General features: G+C 35.8%; 1 protein-coding gene across 4 annotated transcripts in view; it reads right to left on the bottom strand.

Moving 5' to 3' along the window:
- Positions 1-813: 813 nt before the first annotated feature.
- LOC134853833 (myosin heavy chain, striated muscle-like) overlaps positions 814-18,898 on the bottom strand; it is a 40,322-nt gene continuing 22,237 nt past the window's right edge. For 2 of the 4 annotated variants that reach the window (XM_063869760.1, XM_063869761.1), the window contains exons 23-38: positions 11,358-11,414; positions 10,310-10,534; positions 9,880-9,987; positions 9,602-9,765; positions 9,076-9,223; positions 8,759-8,835; positions 8,311-8,497; positions 7,874-8,019; positions 7,247-7,558; positions 6,515-6,707; positions 5,802-6,119; positions 5,309-5,509; positions 4,754-4,936; positions 4,301-4,447; positions 2,360-2,389; positions 814-2,003 (exon numbers count right to left, since the gene is read on the bottom strand). In XM_063869760.1, coding sequence (XP_063725830.1) covers positions 1,911-2,003; positions 2,360-2,389; positions 4,301-4,447; positions 4,754-4,936; positions 5,309-5,509; positions 5,802-6,119; positions 6,515-6,707; positions 7,247-7,558; positions 7,874-8,019; positions 8,311-8,497; positions 8,759-8,835; positions 9,076-9,223; positions 9,602-9,765; positions 9,880-9,987; positions 10,310-10,534; positions 11,358-11,414 — 2,589 coding nt within the window. In that variant the 3' untranslated portion in view covers positions 814-1,910. Of the gene's footprint in view, positions 2,004-2,359; positions 2,390-2,901; positions 2,998-4,300; positions 4,448-4,753; positions 4,937-5,308; positions 5,510-5,801; positions 6,120-6,514; positions 6,708-7,246; positions 7,559-7,873; positions 8,020-8,310; positions 8,498-8,758; positions 8,836-9,075; positions 9,224-9,601; positions 9,766-9,879; positions 9,988-10,309; positions 10,535-11,357; positions 11,415-18,898 lie in introns of all 4 variants that reach the window. The other 2 variants (XM_063869763.1, XM_063869762.1) reach the window with 2 other exon arrangements.

Below are 18,898 nucleotides of genomic sequence, written 5' to 3'. Positions count from 1 at the left end.
TTTCTGACGAACTGATGAAATATTATCATAAGACTCTACGATCTAAAATTAAAAATCGGGTGACTATACTAAAAATACGGCGGATTACAAATGACTGATTTTGCCGGTTTGGATTGAATAACGCACTCAAATTTTTCAAAATTTAACGGGATATCAAAATTGGCGCAGTAATCTGGCTCAGCAAAGATTTCAATTGAATTGAGGCCAACTCCTTGATCTTAAAGTTGAGTTACTTTATGCAAAAACTATCACCTTGGTTTTAGAGCCCTCGTAGTAAAAGAAAAAATTAACACACTTCATTAGGGGTTTCGAAAATTCTTTTGTAGTGAAAGAGCTTCAATAAGATAGCCCAAATCTTTTGAAAAAATCCGCCATGCCATAGCTTTTTCCCACTTTTGCGAAAATGATTGGGACAAGAAAAGGCTGTGGTTGTTACATATTGTTTCCTTCAATTTTATTTGAATCCAAAAATGTTCCAATTATATAACTTAACAAAAATTGATAAAATACCGACTGTTTATCGATAAAAACTGCTCAAAACTTTCCTATTTTTCATACTTATTATACAAAGACGGCCACGGAGACAGAATATCCGATCTTACTCGTGTAACTTTTTCTTGTTTTAGGTATTTGCTCTTGATTTTCTTAGGTTATAAAGATTTACTCAAATTCTTTTCACAAACTAAAAAAACAGCCAAAATTTGTTATATATTTTTTAAAATGTTAAATTTTTATATGCTTCTAGCACAACAAACGGCTCTCCGCGCTGCTCCACAAATTTCTTCTGTTTTTGTAATCCCGGCAAAAAAAACGTTCAGTGGAAGCGTCTCTTAGTTAAGTATGCTGGTATAAGTACAAGTTAAAGAAGTAAATCATGTAAAATATACAGTAAGATACAATTAAGATCATGCTAAGGATATTGATTGGGGAGAGAATGGGAGGATTTAGGCAAGGGGAGACAACAGCTTTTTACACTTCCAATATTCCATCTTTTTAAAAATTTGTCAATTTTTTATCAGAACTTGGACCAAAAATGCCACCTAAATCTTGCGTCAATTAAGAAGACGGTTAAATTGTAATAAGTATTTAATTTGAATTGAAGCAATAAATAGAAAGTTATTAGATATTCACCGCATACATAATTCATTTAATATTACTGGAGACCTCGGTTTTGAAAAAAAAGCAAGGTTTAATTGGTAGTAGTAGCATTTTTAGCCCAATTTTGCATCAAATATCCAAATCAATCATTTAAATACGTCAATAGCACAACCAAAAGTTATCCATCTTAAATTTACTCTTTCAAAACACGCTTTTGTTAATATTCGCTTCCCAAAAGCTAATAATGTTTGGTTTTATAAGTCAACTTCGGTTTTTCAAAAAAAGTTTCTGATCATTTTATTAGCTTTCATCAAATATTCACTGCATACTAATGGTTAAAGCAATGGGTATGTATAATAACTATTGATAAAATGGTGGTTAATACTTTTCAGAGCAAACTGTAATTTTTCGAATAGTTTTTCGTCTCTCAAAATACTAAATGTCATTTATATGGTCTGTCAGTCCAGAGCTATGTATCAAAATTTAAAATTTCCAGCTCAGCATTTTAAATATTTCAAGTGTCTCAGCAGTAGCAGCGGTTTTGTTATTACATAACAGTTATAAATTATTATTAATTAATCAATTAAGTGCGCAAATCAGGGCAGGTAATGTAGTAGTAAATAAATAGTTGAAAATGAAGTTTCCGTGAATAAATAGTTTTTTGTGAATGAATAAAAGCGCTGATTTCGAGTTTGTTCAGAACAACTGTGAACAAATTTTGATTCTAGTTGCAGCAAAACAGTAGCAAAAGTCTTTCAGTCAGTCCCTCAAGGAGTTTTTTGTCATCCTGATTGTTGTAGTTACTTGTTTTTTTACTCATCAGCTGATGTTTTGTTTCGAGATCTTCGCGATGATGAAGTTGTTTCCGAAGATACCATAGTGACAGTTGAACTGGCAAATCCAGACTAAAAAATAAACAAATTTTACCTACTTACCAACAAAAATTAGTTATAAACATAAAACCAGCAATAAACAAACATATTTTCCTAAGCAACTAAGAAGGATTTCCATACTTTACCCTTTAACTTGCTTTTTTCGTTGAGTGCAAAATTACAAACAATTGAAATTCTACGAAATTGTGTCAGACAGTATTTGAAATTTATCTGCAAATTAGCAAATTTTGCTGAATGTTAAGCGAAATGATGGTGTTTGTATTCAGTTACAGCAAAAGTGGTCAATTCGTGGTTTGAATAAGAACTGAATGGCATGATAATTGGAACTCGGAACTGAAAAGATTCGAAACTCATCACAAATTATTCACCTTGGAGCCTCCCACTTGCTGTAACGCGAACTGAAAACACATAATATGTTCCCCCATTGCTCGAAAAGATTTGATAAAAGGTTAGTTATGGTTTGATTTATATAGTTAGATATGTTCATATTAATAGAAAGACATTTCAATTATGTTTTAAGTTTCTGGAATATATCGTCCAAGTTCTTTTTTTTCAGGTAACTCGACTCCGCTACCAAACAAAAGCGTTGTTACCTTTCAAAACAACTTGGATCGACTTAGACAATTGAGGATATCTGAGATTTTTTTTGAAATGTCTTTAGATTTTAAACCAACTCTCACTTTTGAACCGTTTCTCAGCAATAGCTATTCGCCAAGTTTGAAAAAGCGTTTAAGTAAAAAAAAAACAAGCTTAAAGTCAGTAATTGTGGTCAAATATTTGATTTTTCATTAACTAATTTTAATCAGTTTTGATTTTAAGAAACAGCTAATGGTACAATTTAAGAGAGTTGGCCTTGAATGGTCGTCACTGGATGACACAATAATGTATCTGGCAGTATGACGTAATTTACAATGTAGCGCTCCTATTGGCTGGCGAGTTACTGCTGGTGGACGAGAGGAACAGTGGTGGTGACCAACTGTTGTTCCTCAATCACGATCAACTTTTTCTAAAAGGTAACCAAATAGTAGAAGACAAGTCCTTATTAAGTCATACCTTCCATTTCCATATAAAGAAAAAGAGATTAGTTTATATTTTTATATGAGTCATGTTTCGAATTTGCCGAAAAACCAGATTTTTCAAATATATTTCGGGGGTCTTGGTTATATAATAAGGAAATCTTCCGAGGCCCAATAATTAAGAGCCAGTTTCGAACATTTCCGATAACCTCCAAATATGAAAAAAAAACTGAAAAGGAGCCAGATAAACAAACTGGCAGCTGAAGGTACAAGCTCTTCATCACCCAAGGAACCCACTACTAACCCAATTCATTAACAAAAAAGCGATTTCTGATTAAGCGGGTGTTTTTTCATCCAATTTTTTTCACTAAATTCATTGTATTTAGTAGATGAATAATATACAATAATATAACATAGAGATAGAATAATATACAAAACGAAAGATCAAGGAATCAAAATAAAATTAAATCAAAGTACCCTTCATCATTAACGTGGAAAGATATTTATCTTAAACAGTTAATAAACGCAATAAATTTTTTCTTAACTGGATGCCAAAAATGCATGCGATTTTTTGGCACAATTTTGGATATGTAGAAAGAAATTATCAGAAAAATTCATTCGTATCACAAAATCGTAACTACAGTTAAAACGCTGCTGTTGTCGATAACAGGATGCCTTGATCGTTTAAGCCAAAACTGGTCTTTGAAAAGGTTAAGTTACATTAGATATCAACTCATGCAAAACTGTACAGGTGTAAAAATATGTATTTCTAGGTTATATGGTTCCAAAAATGTCTATCATCTACTTATTGTGATCTACTCATTGCAACAATAACCAATTAAAATATTCATTTACCCTCTAACTAAATGATCCAATATTTCGGAACATAACAATATAACCGATGGTAAAATAAAGATATGATGGGCTTTATATTTAATTGGTATTGTTGAATACATCCCAAAATTAGTATCACTCATTCATGCTACTAGAAGTGTTAATTGTCAAGTCATTGCTTGTACTGCTGCTACTATTCGTCGGAACTTCCACGAGCGAGGTATAACTGCCACCCGAGCTTCTGCGACGTCGACGACTTGGCACCAAAGTCGGAACTCTTTCGGATCCACTACTCGGAGTTGTTACGTAACTCGATAACGAGTTGGTTGCCATGTAATCTGTTACGTTATTAGTATTAGGATGCTGGGTTGATGATGACGTAACTGCACTACTACTCTTGCTCACAAGGCCGAAGCCGAAATTAGTCGAATTGGAATGGAAAGTGGAAAGGTCAGATACCCTGCCAGAAGATGGTCCAGTTGTGGCTCGGCTCTTGGCTCGCAGTTTGGCCAGTTGCGACTCGGCCATTTCGGCTCTCTCGTCGGCTTCATCAACATCATGTTGGAATTTTCTCAGCCTGGCCAAAGCCTGGTTGTTGGCATCTTCCTGCAACAAAGAGGATTTACGTCAACTTTCCATCGATTGATCTAACCCTCGTTTACCTAAACTTAGTTTTAACCTACCAATTTCATTATTAAAAGGTCATATCTTCACATTCTAGCTGTGCTTACCTTATGATGGCAAATCTCTGATTTAAAGCAAAATATCATAATTGAGTGATGCTCCGTGTTTTTATTTGATAAATGGACTTTTAAAGAGGAGCTGCATGGGAGAAGGGGACAAGATAACAGTAATTCTGCAGTGGCAATTTGTTATCTGATAGAGAGATGAGAAGACACAAGTGATACTGACCAGATCCTCGATCTGTTTCTTGAGCTGCAGATGTTTCTTGTTGCTCCTGTCCAACAGTTCGATCTGTTTGTCCTTTTCCTTCTTCTCCTCTTCTGCAGCGAATGCCAACTCCTTCATCCTTCTCTCCACCTTCCTCAACTGCTTAATCGCCTCTGTTGCCTTGATGCTCTCGCTATTCTTCTCCTAAACCAAAACATCAAAAAAACTATATTATAGCACTAAATTGCTTCAAAAATATTTAAAAAATTACTTCAACCAAAATCAATTCGAAAAAAAATATGACCTCTTTCGGAAAAATTTTGCGAGCAAAAGCTAACTTTTGTCTCAAGTTCTATAGTTTTTTTTTCAACTAGCGGCCCGAATTCACTTTATTTCCTGAGTTTCTTCTGTCAAACTTCAGAACGCTTCCGAATGAAAAAACGAGAACGTTCCAACCAATTTTAAATCACTAGAACTAATTGACATTAACGGTTACACCGGCCAGCCAAACTGATATAAGTCTGTGACTTGAACCTCAGAAAAAAAGTTTCAAGTGCGAATGGAGAATGCGCTTACGCCTTCGAGGTCTCTGATTCTAATCTCAAGTCTCTCCACGTTCTTCTTGGACAGTCTGGGGTCCGAGGATCCTCCGTCTTCGAATCGGATGGTGAGTTCCTTGAACTGCTGTTCCACAGTCTTGCACCTTCTCTCAATAGTCTGACTGTGCTCGTGCTCGCTTCTCAACTCCTCCTGCAGTCTGGACACATCCATTTGCGACTGGAACACACGAACGAACCATTTTTACACTTCAATACACTGACTTAATGATCTGAACTAATTACTGAGCAGGAATATTTTAGAACCATTTCAACGTCTGCAAACAAATCGAGAAAGACTGATCCAAGAGTTTCAAGGTGTTCCAAGGTCATATTCCAACTGATGTGCCACAGCAACCTAGAAGTTCCTACCATTTAAAAAGACTCATGTTTCTGATACCGGTGCTAACTTAAGATTATTTAAAACTTAAGATTAATTAAATTAGTTTTCACGTCTTGTCAATGTTGCTTACTTTCTTGGCTCGTTCATCAGCGGCCTTCAATTCGTGAGTCAGATCCTCAACGTCACTCATCGCGTTCTGCAAGTCTGCTTCCAGCTTCCTCTTGGCTGCATTCAGAGCATTCATCTGGCTCTGCAAGTCGGTGATTCTCTCAGAAGCATCAGCTGCGTCGCCCTCTGCCGACCTTCGGAGTCTCTCGGCCTGCTCGTATCCGGATCGGAGTTCCTGCACTTCGTTGCTGAGCATGGTGGCTCTTCGTTCCGACATGTTGTACTGTTCTCGGATCTCGTCCACGTTTCGCTGCTCCTCTTCCAGAGATGTTTGCAGGTCCTGAAGATGCAATTAAATCATAAAAGACCCAATCAATTTAAACTCCCATAACTTTATACAGCTAGCGAATCAGCTCTACCTTTTAATTATCTGGTCTACTTTCAAATTTTAGTCAGAGGCTTATAACAAACTTTGTCGCCTCTCGTACAAACGGAAACACAAAATGCTTCTTTCAAAAAATTTACGAAAATATGTAACAAATTGTTTGATGATCTTTATACTTGATGTGATCAAAATTGGACCAATGCTAATGATATCCCGCACGTTTTTGAAAATATGCTAACGAGCTATTTCATGATGGTTTTTGTCGTGACCTTGCTTTGGGTCACGACCATGTCTTGGGTTACCTGCTATGGATATCTGTTTGGGGAGAGGGGTGGGGGAGGTCTACGTACCTTGACTTGGGTCTGCAGTTTCTTGACTAGTTTCTGTCCCTCTTGGTTGTTCCTGTTGGCGATCTCCAGGGCCACCTCGTACTCGTTGATGTCTGCCTCCAGCTTCTTCCTCCCTTTCAACACCTCCTGCTTGCTCCTCGTCTCCTGCTCCAGAGAGGCCTGGATTGTGTCTATCGTCTTCTGGTATTGTCTCCTATTAATTAAGACACCATCATTAATATTATAGTACAAGTGATTTGAAAAAAAAATGTTATAACTTTTAGTAGAAATTTTTTGAAAAATAAATCTAAACATTCAAAACTCTCAAAACTTTATGTATGCCCAAAATTTTAAGACCAAAGGAGATTTTATTGGTACAATTTAAGGAATTGAGATTCTTTAAAATTCTATAATGAAATTCAGCTTTCACAAAATTCGTTCAAAACTAATGTAAGTGTTCACTTAAGTTCAAAAATACATAAGAGTGAAAAAGAAACAAAAAGGAAAGACTAGAGTGAAGACGGTTTAGAGAGTTAGTGTTACTTTTTTGAATGACTTTTCTCTTTACTGAAAACACATCTCCATAAATACCAAGTCACCATATTTTAGATCAACGAGTACCGAACTAATCCCAAGACATGCTGAATAACATTTGATAGGTCCTTCGCAAGTTTTAGCGTTGTAAAACATATCCTTACATTACAAGAAATCGAGTTTAAAAGAAAGAGAAAGAGATTATTTATTTTTGTTTACCTGACAGTTTCGAATTCCTCGTCCTTCTCGTTGATTCTCTTCTCCAAGTCGCCCTTCAGCTGACTCAGTTCAACTTGAACTCTCATGACCTTGGCCTCTTCATTCTCAATGGTGTGTTCTGCTTCCTCCAGAGCAGTCTGCAGTTCGGCCTTCTCCTGTTCCAGTCGTCGTTTGGCCTTCTCGATGTCGTGCACACTTCGGCCGCCCTCGCCCAACTGGTCAGACAGGTCTGAGATCTCGGTGGTGAGGGTCTTGTTCTCTCGCTTCAGTACCTCAATCGTGTCAATGGTTTCTTCGTACGAAGATTTGAATCTGAAACATCACTCAAAAATGAAACATTCGTCACCATTAACTCATAAACACATTTACATTATACTAAACATATTTTAAACATTTTTACAGATCATCTAACAAATTCAAGCTCCAGTGATAATAATGCCACCACGGTAGTTGCAATACCTGATGATTTAACAGGTGAGCCATTTTTATGTTGGGACTCTTAAATAATAAATAGTTAAAAGCATCCTTGAGCTATTTTTGTACTGCAACTATCTAAGTGCATTGATGGCAGTCTAGTAGGACGCAAGAGTAATTGACAATGCAGTAGTTGTTGGAAGGGTAATTTACCTGAACAGTTCGGTGGAGTAGTTCCTGCACTCCTTCTGGGAGTTGTCGAGTTCGTTCTGCAACTCCTCGACCTTGCCCTTCCAGGTGGCGATCTCCTGGTCGAACTTCTTCTGTGCCTTCTCCACATTGGCATACGAAGACTGCATCTATAAAATTACACAAACAAGAAATAAACAAAAATATCAACAAAAACATACAAACCAACATACTTCGTTTTAATTCGTCAATGTCACTTAGATAGTTTCAGCATCTGATAATATTAGATGATTACACTCTATCCATAACTAAATATGTCACTTGAGAAAAGAATACGCAGAAAACATTCCATTACACACCCTTTTAGCGATTCGAATTATACAAGAAGATTATTATATTAGAAGATTAGACACCTTTGCGATTCGAACCAGTGGCCTATTGGTTGTTACTTGCTGACTTACCCTCTCCAGTTCGATGGTGACGTCTTCTAGGTCTGCCTGCATCCTGTTCTTGATCTTCTCCATGTTGCTGGCCTTGGCAGTCTGACTCTCGAGGTGCTCCTCTGTCTCCTGCAGTTTTATGATCAACTTCTTCCTCGCCTCCTCCAATTCCTCCACTCGTGCGGCACCCTCCAACTCGTACTTGGATCTACACATAATTAATTACTCATTATAACCATATTAGGTAAAATTTACATAATTCAGTTATGTAACGGTTACCTACATATAATTATTTAAACTCATGAGTATCTACAATTTACTAATGGTTATCCTAAATTTTGACGGCACTAAGCTAACAGAATTGAAAACGCCACTAACCCAGCATCTTATTTGATTATTTTTTGGATATTATTTTATTGCGCAATTAGGTTATGCAACATTTTTGATATATTATGTAACAGTTACACACCTGAGGGCGGACACTTCGCTCATGGCCTTCTGCAGCTGTCGTTGCAAGTCGGCCTTGGATGACTCTTCGTCCTCGACCTATAGAAACACGTGATTAAATAACGCAAAACAAAAAAAAACAGCAGCACAATTCATTGATGAAAATATTTTTCAAAAGTTTTTTTATATATACTTTTTTACTTTTCAAGTGCATTTTTTGAAACTAAAAAAACTAAGAGAAATGTTACGTTTTTTTTTTTACAACTGTGGTTCATTATGTGTATGCGTGTGTCCATGTGTGTGTGGTGCGTGTGGGGTGTGTGTGTATATATATAGTACCTGTTCTCTGAGCTGGTCGATTTCTCTCTGGGCGTTGTTGAACTGGATCTGGAGGGAGCTTCTGGCTCGGGACTCCTCCTCTGCCGACCTCTTAGCCTCCTCCAACTGGTTTGTCAGAGTAATCTTGATTCGGTTGGTTGACGAGAAGCTGCAAAAGTGACAAAAACCAAAATCTGAATCATTCTTAATTTAATAGTTTTCTGTATTTTTTTGCTTATAACATTTAAGAAATGATAGCTCTCTTAAAAATGATTCGAAACAGATTGCGTTTGCTTATTTTTGTTGCACCAAGGGTCAATTGACATGAAAATACATGATTATTGAAAAAAAAACATTCTACGAAGAAAGAATACATTTGAATTTCTATAAAAATCTTTATTTTTAGCAGCTTTGACTAAATTTCAAGCTTGTTTAAGACAAAGTTTTAAAATATTTTTAAAATGAATGATGTAAAAATATCTCTATCGGGAGTCGAACCTGTAACCAGGCCTTTCGAATAAAGATAATTTTTCTAGTGTTCTCATACCTGCTCTCGTGTTCCTCGATGTGTCTCGTGAGTTCGGACACCTCTGTCTGCAGTCTAGACTTCTGAGACTGAATCTCCATCACAGTCCTGTTCTGCTCATCCAGCTGTGCCTTCAAGTCAGACAACTGAGAGTCCAGCTGCTGGTTGTTACGGTCCGCCGCTTGCTACAACACACACATTTTAGTTAAATACAAAACAGAAAAGTTACCAAAAATACATGTAGTTCTTAATTAAGGGCACAGCAGTTGTTCTCCATAAGAGAGGTAGTTGATGTCTACCTTGTTCTTGGAGAGGACTTCGAAGTTGCTCTGCAGGTCTTCAGCCTCCATCTTGAACTGGTTTCGCTCTTTCTCCAACTTAGCCTTCATCTTCTGCAAACTGTCAACCTGAACAACACAAAAGCAAAAATTAACTTATTTCTAAGTTGATTAATTGCTACTAATAACTCAACATCATTTTCAGAAATCATTTTTTCAAACCATTCTTTCTTTGCAAGTACTGATAAAAAATTAGAATAAAAGTTGGCATAAATTCTTTTGTTCTAAATACAAATAATTAGAAACAGAGTAAAGCTCTTTTTTCAGAAATCAAATTTTAAGTACTTTTTTTGTAAATTTAGATCTTAGCTTATTGAAAAACAGTATCACAAATTATTAGATCTTCTCGCAGTCGTCGAGCGCTGAATGATGACGATTGTGCTTAACTGACCTGAGCCTGCAGTTCGGCCAGCTGCTCCTGTTGCTTCTTCCTCTGTTGTCCAACACTAGTCTCGTGTTGGATGTGGATCTCCTCAATGTCGTGTCTCAACTTGAGCAGTTCCTGTTCCCTCTTTTTGTTCAGTTCAATCTGGGCAGCTGTCGCTCCGCCCTGTTCATCCAGTCGGTCGGTGAGGTCTTCCAACTCACGTGCAAGCTCTTGTCGCTGTTTCTCCACCTGCAAAAAAAAACATAAAATTTGTTCCAAACGGCACAAGTAAACCCGAAACGCGAGTAAACCGACGAATCAATATTTGAATTTTTTCAAGTTCAAGTCCATTTTGGTTAACAAGGCAAGCATGACTTTATTGTAAATAGTTTATACTGTGGATACTTTGTTTTGAATACATTGTTATTTTCATTGCAAAATTATTTTACTGCCACATTATTGTTCCGACTTTCGATATGAAAGTAACGGAATATTTGTGCTCGGGGTGGGTTTTTTTTCTTCAGACAAATGTCGACTTTTTAACTAGCCATTTTTGACGGAATTTTTTATGCCATTCAAAAGGTATTGTTGCCCTGAGCTTAAATTTGAAAAGATATTTCACCTGTGATCATTTTTCGTAAAGTTATGAGGGTTTAAAGATTGCCATTTTGACCAATTTGGGACAATTAACGCGCAATATAATTCGCGCTATTAACGCGTAAGCGAGATTTAATCCGTCTTATAAATCATTCCAAATTGGTTGAATGAAGCTTATTTGCCATAATTGGTTTGTTACAAGGAACGAAATCTATCGTTTTGTACTTTATATGGCGTGTGGGGGGATGATTCTCATAAAAAAATTTCAAATAAAAAAAAAATTTTCATTTTATTTTATTTCATTTAATTTTTTTATGTATTACTGCTGCTCAATAAACATTAAAAGGCAGTCGGAACATTCAGGGCTTCGCCCTGATACGAGCAGTCTTGTATGATTTAATCATTAAAATATTTTCCATAGCTTCAGGTTTAATTATAATTTTCATTTACTCAATCGGCTAAAATGTTACATCACCTTGGCTCTGTTGAGTCGCTCGGATTCATTCTCTTCCTCGAGCTCCTCGATTCGGTTCTGAAACAGTCACATAGTGAAAAAAAAGTTAGGTTATAACAAGTGTATTTAGTAATAATTCCACAGCTATTTTATAACAAGTGCCAATTTTTAAGGTTTGAGTTTGAAAAAAGTTTTGATAGTTTAGGACTCCTAGGAAATAGAAAAGAGTTTGTCATTTGAGCTTATAATCTTTAGTTCTCAAGTTATTGCTATCTTAATTTGAACCGGTTTTTAAATTAGTTAACACATAGCGTCTGGTCTCGAAACATCATTAATTTTTAAACATCATTTTTGAAAAAAAAGAATTACAGAAAAAGACCAGGCGCGAGAAGTGGTTAAACGTGAGGCGATTAGTCCCTATGATTAAATAATATCCATCAATTCTAATAAAAGTAAAACAAATATGCTAAAAAGAACTCCTATACACACAACTGAGTTCCCTGTAGCTTAATATTTTCTCATATTTTTTCAATTTTATTTTTAGTGAGGCATGGAAATCATTTCAGTGAAAAGACCTCGACGCAGTATTAATTAAGCACGCAGTAATCTGAAAGCGGTGATGAAAATGTTAGTGTCAAAAACTCACTCGTTCAAGAATAATTACACACTTTCTAAACCACTTGCTATAGCACGTGTAGTAAAAACAGAAATGTTGAGTTTTCGTTAAGTCAAGTTTTCACTTCATTATGCCAAGTACACACAAAACCGGTTCAAAAATTCTTTAGAAAGTTATAGAACATTCTAGAAATATCTAGAAGGATAAGAAAAAAGCGTCTGTTAGCGAGTCGTGACTTGAATATCCGCTCTGAAATGCGCTGTCTGAGCTGTCCATGACATGGCTTCGTCCAGGGCTCTGAGAAGTTTCTTCGACTTGGCGGTCGTTCTGTTTTTCTGAGTTACAATTTCGACTTCCTGCTGCGCTGATTTAGTCGACACTACATCTAAGTTTTCAGATGAGTGCAACAAACGGGTGTTGGGGCCGAGCATAACAGCGGATCGCTCCATCTTATAACTTCGTTCCATACTTATAATATAGATTTAATCAGTATTGTCTGTCGAAATTATAAAACGACAAAAAACTCTAAGAAAACGCAAAAATTGATATGAAAATAATCTCCGTAATCACTAAAAAATATATACAAATACTGCAAACGCTCAGCTCAATTCCACAAAGAACTTTACTTTTTGCAAAATGTGTAGATGGATAAGTTTAAATTGTTACTAACAAACTTCACATCTCGGGAACATAAAAAATCCACGAAATTTTCAATCGGAAAAAAAGTATAAATGTAAATGAGACAACACTGATTGCTCTTTGAAAAAATACTAATTGGAATTCATTGTTGGTATGGATTTAAAGCGAGTTAAAATTAGCACGACGATTGAAGAAAACAACCCAAGAAGCGATTGCAACAATGGAGTTCCTGTACGGTGTAACTTTAGACCCTTTGGTGAAACTAAGGCAATACGAAATAACGACTGAGGATTTTGACTGTGCAACTAACACGTGCGAGGTGAAGAGCGAAGAATAAACAGCAATGCAAAACAATGTTGTCCACGATTTGCAGATAAATGTTTCGAAATATTTGGGATCAACTTGAACAGTTTTAGGGAACTTATTACACGTAGTAGGAGAGATAGGCTACTTTAAACACACTCATTTCAGCCCGTTGGGCTTACCTATATACGGAGGTATAGATATAAACTGTTTGTGATTTATAGCATTTGGTTTTAGTCATGGGCTTACCATGTAAGGGCTTCGGGCACCAATTGGGAATTGAACCACAAAGAAAATTTATCTTCGCTCTTTTAGCAGACAAAATAGACACGATTCTAAGGCGCCAGTTTAAGATCCAGAACTAATTGTCAACCTACATGGATCCAAGCTCAAAATCGTGCCCTTCTAAAATCTATTAAAACCACAAAGTATCCAGTACATTTCAATAAAAAACGTGTGCGTAACAGCTTGGTGTCGCGCATTCTGAAGAAACCCAGACGATTGAGTCCAAATGAATTAAACCCGGAGCACACCACAGCCTTCACGGATTATCTGGGCCCACTGTTTTGAAACGGTTTCCTGGGCCCCCTATTGTTGAGTTGTGATTGGGCAAAAAGGTAAAGCTTCTGTTTTGTTTTGTTTGCAAGTTACAAGCTACTTAAGAATTCAAGTTGTAATTTCTTTGTACAACACGAAAGAAGCAGGGATTTTCCTCCAGATATAGAATCATTTTGCCCTAAGATCTATTACCTTTCCCAATGGCATACGAGAAATATAAGTCCTCCAGAGCTATTTTTTCCTCTAAAGAACAAAAGCTTAAACTACTAGTTATACCAACAAGTGGTAACCACTTTTGAAGAGTTATGTGCAGCTGATTATCGATATATTTAGTTCGCAGAAGTTTTGCTTGAAAGGTTTTTGCATTTCAACTAGAATTAATACTTTACGCATAATATACTTAACACCAACCAACTATACTGTTCAAAGAAACTATACCTTTGTAATTCCGCGAGTAGCGGAAACAATGTTACAGAACAAGACTAAGAAAAGCAAATACGATTTGATAACATAACGAGGTCTATGGTTAATATCACACACTCCCAAACTTTATATTTAACCCCCTTGAAATTTCCCCTAAGTTTAAGACTAAGCCTAACCTACCAATCCCGCGAACTTACAAACATTTCTATATGTTTATTTCGTAGTCGCATACCAATTCCGTTTTATCAACTGTGTTATTTCTGTTGCTGAAGTTAAGGGTCAGACGTTACATGTGAGAATAATTGGAAGGTCAAGAGCTATTTCAAGAAATATAATCTGCAAAAAAGGACCAATCGAAACCCAACATTCCGACACTAACCTTCTGGTTTATAGATAAGAAATCAAAGTTTTGCCCACATTTCTCAGAATTAAAGAGGGCGAAATTGAATATCACAGTCTATTCTAAGCTTTGAACATAGCTCATAGCTCTGTCTGATCATAGCTCTCGAAATACAGTGGCTTAAACTTGAATAGTTTTGTTATAAACTATTCCGAGGAAATGAAATAGGCGTGTTTAACACAGACAGGTATAATGGTTGAAATATTGTATTGTAACGGGAATGTTCAAAAGATATGTAAAATGACCCACACGCAACAAAACATATGGATTGGTTTCATGAAAACTATTCTACCAGAAATTACTGTCATTTGTCGAAATGGGTAACATGAAAAACTCAGGAGAACAAATTTTGAAGCTCTTTTATAATTTCATGCTGGAAAATAAGGAACTAAATCGCAAAAAAAAATGAATTTCAGATGTTCAAATTGCCAAAAAATGTAATACGACGAATACATTTTACCTAGAAATGTAAATCACTCCATAAAATTCGAGCAAAAAAAAACAATTTAATGCCAAAAATTCCTTCACATCAAAATTATTGTTCCGACTTTCGATACGCAAGCAGAGGAATATTTGTGCTCGGGGTGTTTTTTTCTTCTTCAGACAAATTTCGACTTTTTTAACTAGCCATTTTGGCTCTTTTCCAGTTCCCCCCCTTCAAATTAATTTTTGAAAACCTTATTTAACGTTGTCATAATGCAATGAAAATTGGCATGGTGAACAAATTGACAATTATGAACAGATTTGTTCTTCATACATTACAGCGTAACATCACGCATTTAGCCGTAATAACACGTAAAACAAACATAAAAATCGATATTTTGAAAGGTGGGGGGGGGGAGTGGAAAAGAGCCGCTATTTGTGACGGAAATTTTTTTTATATCATTTGAAAGGTATTGTTGTTCTGAGCTTAAATTTGAAAAGATATTTCACCTGTGATCATTTTTCGTAAAGTTACAGGGGTTTAAGGATTGCCATTTTGGTCAATTTGGGACAACTAACGCGCGATATATTTCGCGCTAATAACGCGTAAGCGGAGATTTAATCCGTCTTAGAAATTGTTCCAAATTCGCTGAAAGAAGCTTATTTGCCAATTGATTTGTTACAAGGAGCAAAATCTATTCTTTTGTACTTTTTATGGCGTGTGGGGGATGATTTAAAAAAAAACAATCAAGTTTTAGAACAAATTTTTTTTTCATTTTAGTTTATTACATTTCAAGTGTGAAAAAAGCAAATTAGGACCGTAGTGCGAGCTAAATAAAAAATAACGCGAAGGAGGCTAATTAACCCGGCTAACAAATCATTTAAACATAAGTCACTTAGTACTAGAAATAGAGCGCAGAGAAAAAAATTTAACAAAAACGAAAAAAAAAAATTCCAAATATTACTATTTCTAAAAATTTCATCAAAAAATTAAAACAAAAACTACGTCAGAACACATGAAGTGTAGTCGGAACATTCGCATAGTTGCCCTGAAGCAAACAATTTTTTTTTCCGCTGTGAGATTCAAGAACTTAGCTTAGCAATTCAACACACAGCGAACAAAAAAGCTCGTATCAAAACTTTAGCTTGAACCTTCCGACTGCTTTTTATTGATCGCTTTTGTGGTAAAAAAATGGTTAAGCTTTGCCAAACTAAAATAACCGAAGAACACCGTCAGAAAAAAAAACATTTTGATTTGTTATTTGATTCGCAATTTGAAAGCAACCAAAAATAAGAGCAGAGCGTGCAGGCTTACAATAGCTTATTTAAGCTTAAATTAAGCCGTTAAAACTTAAATTTGTTCGAGTAAAAACCTTTTTAGGACTCAATAACTTCAAAAAATTCTGCAAAAAAGTAAGAAAAAATTTTTTTAGTTGTTTTTTTTTTTTTTTTTTTTCTAGCAAATTTTCTATAAAAACAGCTTTTCAATTGGCTTATTTGACTATTACTGTCGCTTCTGCCTAATTAATTTTTTTCGTTCGGATTTTTTTTATCACACAACACAGAAAAAATGACACTAATTTGAAAAAAAAAATGTATTTTTTAAGACCAAGGTCGGAAAATTTTGTGCTACTTGCGCATTAACCGACTATCCTTGTTTCTAAGTGTTTTTTACCCCAACAAAAATAATTTTGGGCGTTTAAAACGCAAGTTTCAAATGAAACCTCTTTACATATTGAAACTTAAGTAAATGTATGTACTTTTAGCTTAATATGCACTTTTAAGTTATCCTGCTGTTAAAAAAAGTAGCTGCTTTTGATGATCACAGTGAAAACATAGAAAGAATCTCGAATGCAGAGAGTCACATATCTCGAAAGGCATACTCTAGGTGAAATTGGAGCAGCACATTTTGTTTGCAATACGGAAACCACACAATCATATCTTAAAAAGCCACAGAACACAAAACCCGGAAACCTAAAAAAAAGTATTTGTAAACGTATTTGTAAAGTGTTTGTATTCAACTTGAATACAAACAAGTGTTAAGCGACACCAAACAGAATCAATTGGAAAAAAGATATAGCAAAAGGGAAGGATCGAGAAAAAAAAGATTAGATACATGGATACGGCCAATTGGTTCTATCGTTTCTGGTGGGACATTCGAAAAACTTACTAAAATCTTTCCGCATACGAAACATGGCGCGTATCCTCGCATACAGCTCGTAACCTCAGGGTCGGGGCAACTTCTACTTTTGACCAAATAACTACGCCACACTTTCAGCAACTCTTTTGGAAACTGAGAACCATCCACAAACTTGTAATCAAAAGCCGGCAAAAACTCGCCCAGAACGGGGATCGAACCTGCTCCCTTCGATTGTTTGTAAATCGACAAAAAATCCAGATCAGTTGTATTCTCTTCTGCAACTGTTTTTGCTTTAACTGTTTGCGTTTGATCTTTAACATCGGTTGCTCTTCGCTTTTGTTTATAATCAATTTCTGATTTTTTCAGTTTTCTTGATTTGTTTTCCTTGGCTTCAAAAAACGTTCGTTGGTTGTTGTATTTGCCCTCTTCTTTAGTATTGGCGGTTAAGTTGTCAGTTTCGTCAAAACTCATGTCAAGTTTCAACGCATCTTTTGGATTCGATGGGTCTTTTGAAAAAGAAAAACTTTCTTTTGCTTTAATTCGTTGCGAAAGCATTGCGTCACTGTCAGTGCCACGAGAAGCGAAACTATCTGAGCTGAGTTCATTCGGGTTTTGTGACATCAAAATGTTTTCAGCATTCGAAACTTGAACTAACGTATCCTCGTCATCTTCGTTATCATTTGAAAAACTTTTTGTTTCATCGTTTGAAATACTGGTCTCGGAATCTCTAGTTCTAATTGTTTTGACTTCTGCTTTTGATTTTCTCGATTCAAGTTTTCTTTGATTTGACTGAGATTCATTTTCGTCCGCGTATGAAACCTCTTCGATAGGTTTTATCTCAATATACAGATAAGTGTCTTCAAATTCTTTCAGTCTTTTGGTCTCTAAAGACAAATCTTCAGGCTGTTTAACTTCCATGTAAACGTATTTATCTTCGTAAAAAGAGTTCTTTAGCGTCCAACACAAACTAGACGAATCGGAACCATTCGGGTCATTTTCTCGCGCTGATTTGATTAAAGTTTCCAAAATCCCACCGTTTTTATCAACTAAGTCCAAGTTTGACTTCGAATCTTTTCTAACGAGGCTTTCTTCTTGTAATTCTAATTTCTTAGAAAATTTGTCAGATTTTTTATCCTTTAACACAGCGGTTTTATTTTCATCGAAATTTTTACGATTGCTTCTCGTGTTCAAATTGCTCTCAATATTTTCTGGTGTATTTTCTTTAAACTTCGTGTTCTTAACTTTTGCTGTATCTGGGAAAATGATCTCGTTTTCTGGAGAAAAACTACTTTTTCGATTTTCTTCAGCGTTCTTAGGTTCGTTCAGTTTTCTCTCCAAGTCCAAAACAGCACGTTTCACTTTTGAAACTTTTACATCTCTTTCCAACAAGTCGCAACTATCTGGGATGCTATTGGAAACGTTTTCAGTTTCAATTTCTTTTGCTCTGTCATCACTTTCCAGGTCATCAAACTTTGATTGCTTTTTGTGCTTCTTTTTTGACTTTTTTGCCGACTTCAGCGATTCTAAATCATCGTCTAGATCACTTAAGTTCAATTCCAAATCCTTCTTGTGTTTCTTGCTTTTGTTCTTTTTCTTTTTCTCTTCTGAATTTTCAGATTTATTTTCAACTTTCACTTTTTCAATATCATCGTCAAAAGTTTCAAGTTGGGTCGAAAATAGCAGTTCGTTCTTCGAAGCTGAAATCTCATCCATTTTTTCACTGGTTTCAGATTTTTCCAAAATATTTGATAACCTTGACGGAAAATCGTCAATATTTGTATCCCCAGTATTTAGTTTGATACTCAAAGTTGACTTTTTGGAGAGCTTCATTTCATCAAACTTGACCTCTAAGTTCTGATAAATTTCAGAGTTATCTCCTTGTTTTTCATGTTTGTCCTTTTTGTTTTTTCTTTTCTCCGCCTTCTGCTCTTTCTTTGCCCTTTTTTCACGCTTTCTCTTCTTCTTCGCTACAAACTCCAGCCATTTGGCCGCTGTGCCCGCCGCTAATTCCAAATCTCGCCAAGATTTGAAATCAGTTTTGGTCAGAATTTCCTGTTTTT

This window comes from Symsagittifera roscoffensis, chromosome 9 (assembly GCF_963678635.1).
Source record: "Symsagittifera roscoffensis chromosome 9, txSymRosc1.1, whole genome shotgun sequence".
Taxonomy (NCBI): domain Eukaryota; kingdom Metazoa; phylum Xenacoelomorpha; order Acoela; family Convolutidae; genus Symsagittifera; species Symsagittifera roscoffensis.
The sequence above is the reverse complement of the archived record's forward strand: the minus strand, read 5'-3'. Positions and strand labels throughout refer to the sequence as shown.